The 2,398-nt window shown below is 50.4% G+C and overlaps 1 protein-coding gene across 1 annotated transcript; it reads right to left on the bottom strand.

Moving 5' to 3' along the window:
- Positions 1-424: 424 nt before the first annotated feature.
- On the bottom strand, positions 425-1,580 carry LOC124654540 (myb-related protein 306-like). The gene is made up of 3 exons (XM_047193537.1): positions 1,448-1,580; positions 1,188-1,317; positions 425-1,094 (listed from the first exon to the last, which is right to left on the bottom strand). Exons 1-3 carry the CDS (start codon positions 1,578-1,580, stop codon positions 425-427), a joined length of 933 nt encoding a protein of 310 aa, XP_047049493.1.
- Positions 1,581-2,398: the final 818 nt, after the last annotated feature.

Below are 2,398 nucleotides of genomic sequence, written 5' to 3'. Positions count from 1 at the left end.
TTGATCCATGGCAAATAAAACTTGCAAGAAATACATGAAACCAATAAGTTATATACTCTAATTAATGGGTAAGATTAATACTCTAATAGTATAAAGAGTGCTCTAATAGTATAAATTAAGCATCTATATGTAACACCTATATAGATCTTTCTCTTACAGGATGTACATTTTTTTATCCCCCTGGTGCAGGATCCATTTAGGACATGATCAGTTCGAAACCCTAATTAACATCGGAAACAGTAACTAAAATCTAAGAAGATTAAGCAAACTGTGGTTCGACACCCAGCTCGATCTAAAATCGCCGAGAATTGGAATCCCCGGCCTTTAGTTGTTTCTGCTCAACTACTCGATCGGCGATCACCTTTCTTGAATATTTGTTCTTGTTCCAGTCGATTAATTCCCGGTTGGTACACGCGCGCCGTACTTAGAAGAATTCACTGGGGTCCCCCAGTGGTACCACGTCGTCCATGAGGCCCGCCTCGCCGTGCCCCATGCCGTCGTCGAGCAGCCAGCTCTCTATCATGGAGAACGCTGGCGGGGCGCCAGTGCTGGCCAGGTTGCTCGTCTGGGACGAGCCCTCAGGCGTCTGCGCCGCGACCGTGCCACCGCCACTGTGGCTCGCCGACGGGGACGCCGCGGCATCCCAGGAGCACTGTGGCTGCTGGTGCGTGGTAGCCGTCGTGGACGTAGTCGACCCCGACGCCTCCGGTCCCTTGCTGCTGCCCCCGCGGCGCATCCACCCCTCCAGAAGCCGCGCGATGTTGTCTGCGCTCGAGGCGTACGTCGTCACCGACCCAGGTGGCGTCGGCAACGCCGGCACCACTAGCGCCTTTGCGGCGGAGGGAGAGGGCTCGATCGAGAGCGCGTCACGCAGCGCCTGCCGCGCCGTGTGGATGTCCGTCTGCAGACGGCGCTCCCACTGCCCCTTGGGGGCGGCCGCCTTTGCGACACTGCCGCCGTCGCCACCTTCGGAGGCGCCGCCCTCATGACCTTCGGCCTGCATCTTCTTGAGCTTCTTCTTGAGGTGCGTGTTCCAGTAGTTCTTGATGTCGTTGTCCGTTCGCTCCGGCAAGTAGGACGCTATCGCCGCCCATCTGCGCAACCACAAGCCCATATCAGCAATATTGTCCATGAAAGAAACAAACAAACTAATAGACAGAAGGAAATTAAGAGAAGATTATCATCACCGGTTGCCGAGAAGCGCCTGGAGGTGGACGATGAGCTTCTCCTCCTGGTCGGTGAAGTTTCCGCGCTTGATCCCCGGCCGAAGGTAGTTGGTCCACCGAAGCCGGCAGCTCTTGCTGCACCGCATCAGCCCTGCACGATATCCGAATTACTTAACAAAACCTGTCAACTGGAACTTCCAACTCCAATTCACATGCACACAAGACACAAGATCGACATCGATCGATGAACGATCGATGATCCCCTATGCTGCAGTCCGTACCGGTGTTTGTCGGCACGGCGCGCCAGTTCCCGGGACCGTTCTCTTGGATGTAGGAGACGAGCATGAGGTCCTCCTCCGGCGTCCAGGGCCCCTTCTTCACGCCCACCTTGTCGCAGCAAGGCGGCCTCCCCATGGCGCCGTCGTCGCCGCTTCCGTGCGCGGTGACCGCGGGTAGGAGATGAAAAGTATCTTCTTGGGTGGCTAGGCACAAAGGCAGGGACCGGCCGGTGCAATTAAGCGGATGAGGTAAAAGGCGGGTGGGGGCTAGTGATATATATAAGCCATGGCTTGGACTCTTGGAGAGAAGAAGAAATGCTAGCTACCACACTGTCTACTGGGTTTTGACCCGGAGTAGAACGATGACCTAATACACTGCGACATGACTTGACACATGTTACAGCAACATCTACACATGCACACGAAAATGAAGAGGGGGAGGAGGAGAGCCACACATCAGCAGATCGCCAATATTATTGTAACGGGCTGTGTGAATGGATCCAGCCATGGGTTTGGTTTGGTCCTTGCTGCTTCAGGATATCTGCCATTTTGGTTTCCATCATAAATGAGTGCACTTAATTTCCAATTGTAAAATGAGTGCACTTGGAAATATAGAGTAACTACGTGCCGTATCTTGCTAGAAATGGATTATATATAAATGTCCATTAGTTGTGTGTTGTATCCTATTTTTGTGAGAAATTAAATGTTGATATTGTAGTAGGTAGTTGGATGCATATGTTTACTACGTATCTCCAGCTTACAAATAAGTGAAGTTTTTTAAATTGACATAATCTAAGATACATGTATATATACTCATATGTATAAGACAAAGATTTTTTTTTCTAGCTTCTTCAATGAACGCCAAGGATAACACTAATGATTTGGTTTACTTTATTGCAATATTGCAAACAAATAACGTGGCTTAAGATTTTCATGATTCAAATAAATTTATTT

The sequence above is a fragment of the Lolium rigidum genome, chromosome 5 (assembly GCF_022539505.1).
Source record: "Lolium rigidum isolate FL_2022 chromosome 5, APGP_CSIRO_Lrig_0.1, whole genome shotgun sequence".
NCBI lineage: Eukaryota > Viridiplantae > Streptophyta > Magnoliopsida > Poales > Poaceae > Lolium > Lolium rigidum.
The sequence above is the reverse complement of the archived record's forward strand: the minus strand, read 5'-3'. Positions and strand labels throughout refer to the sequence as shown.

What these genes read in the sequence shown, in the direction of transcription:
- LOC124654540 (XM_047193537.1), bottom strand. Translation starts at nt 1,580, where the DNA reads ATGGGGAGGCCGCCTTGCTGCGACAAGGTGGGCGTGAAGAAGGGGCCC. An exon ending in CGCCGTGCCGACAAACACCG is followed by an intron (nt 1,318 to 1,447) that starts GTACGGACTGCA and finishes GATATCGTGCAG; the next exon opens with GGCTGATGCGGTGCAGCAAG. An exon ending in CAGGCGCTTCTCGGCAACCG is followed by an intron (nt 1,095 to 1,187) that starts GTGATGATAATC and finishes GTGGTTGCGCAG; the next exon opens with ATGGGCGGCGATAGCGTCCT.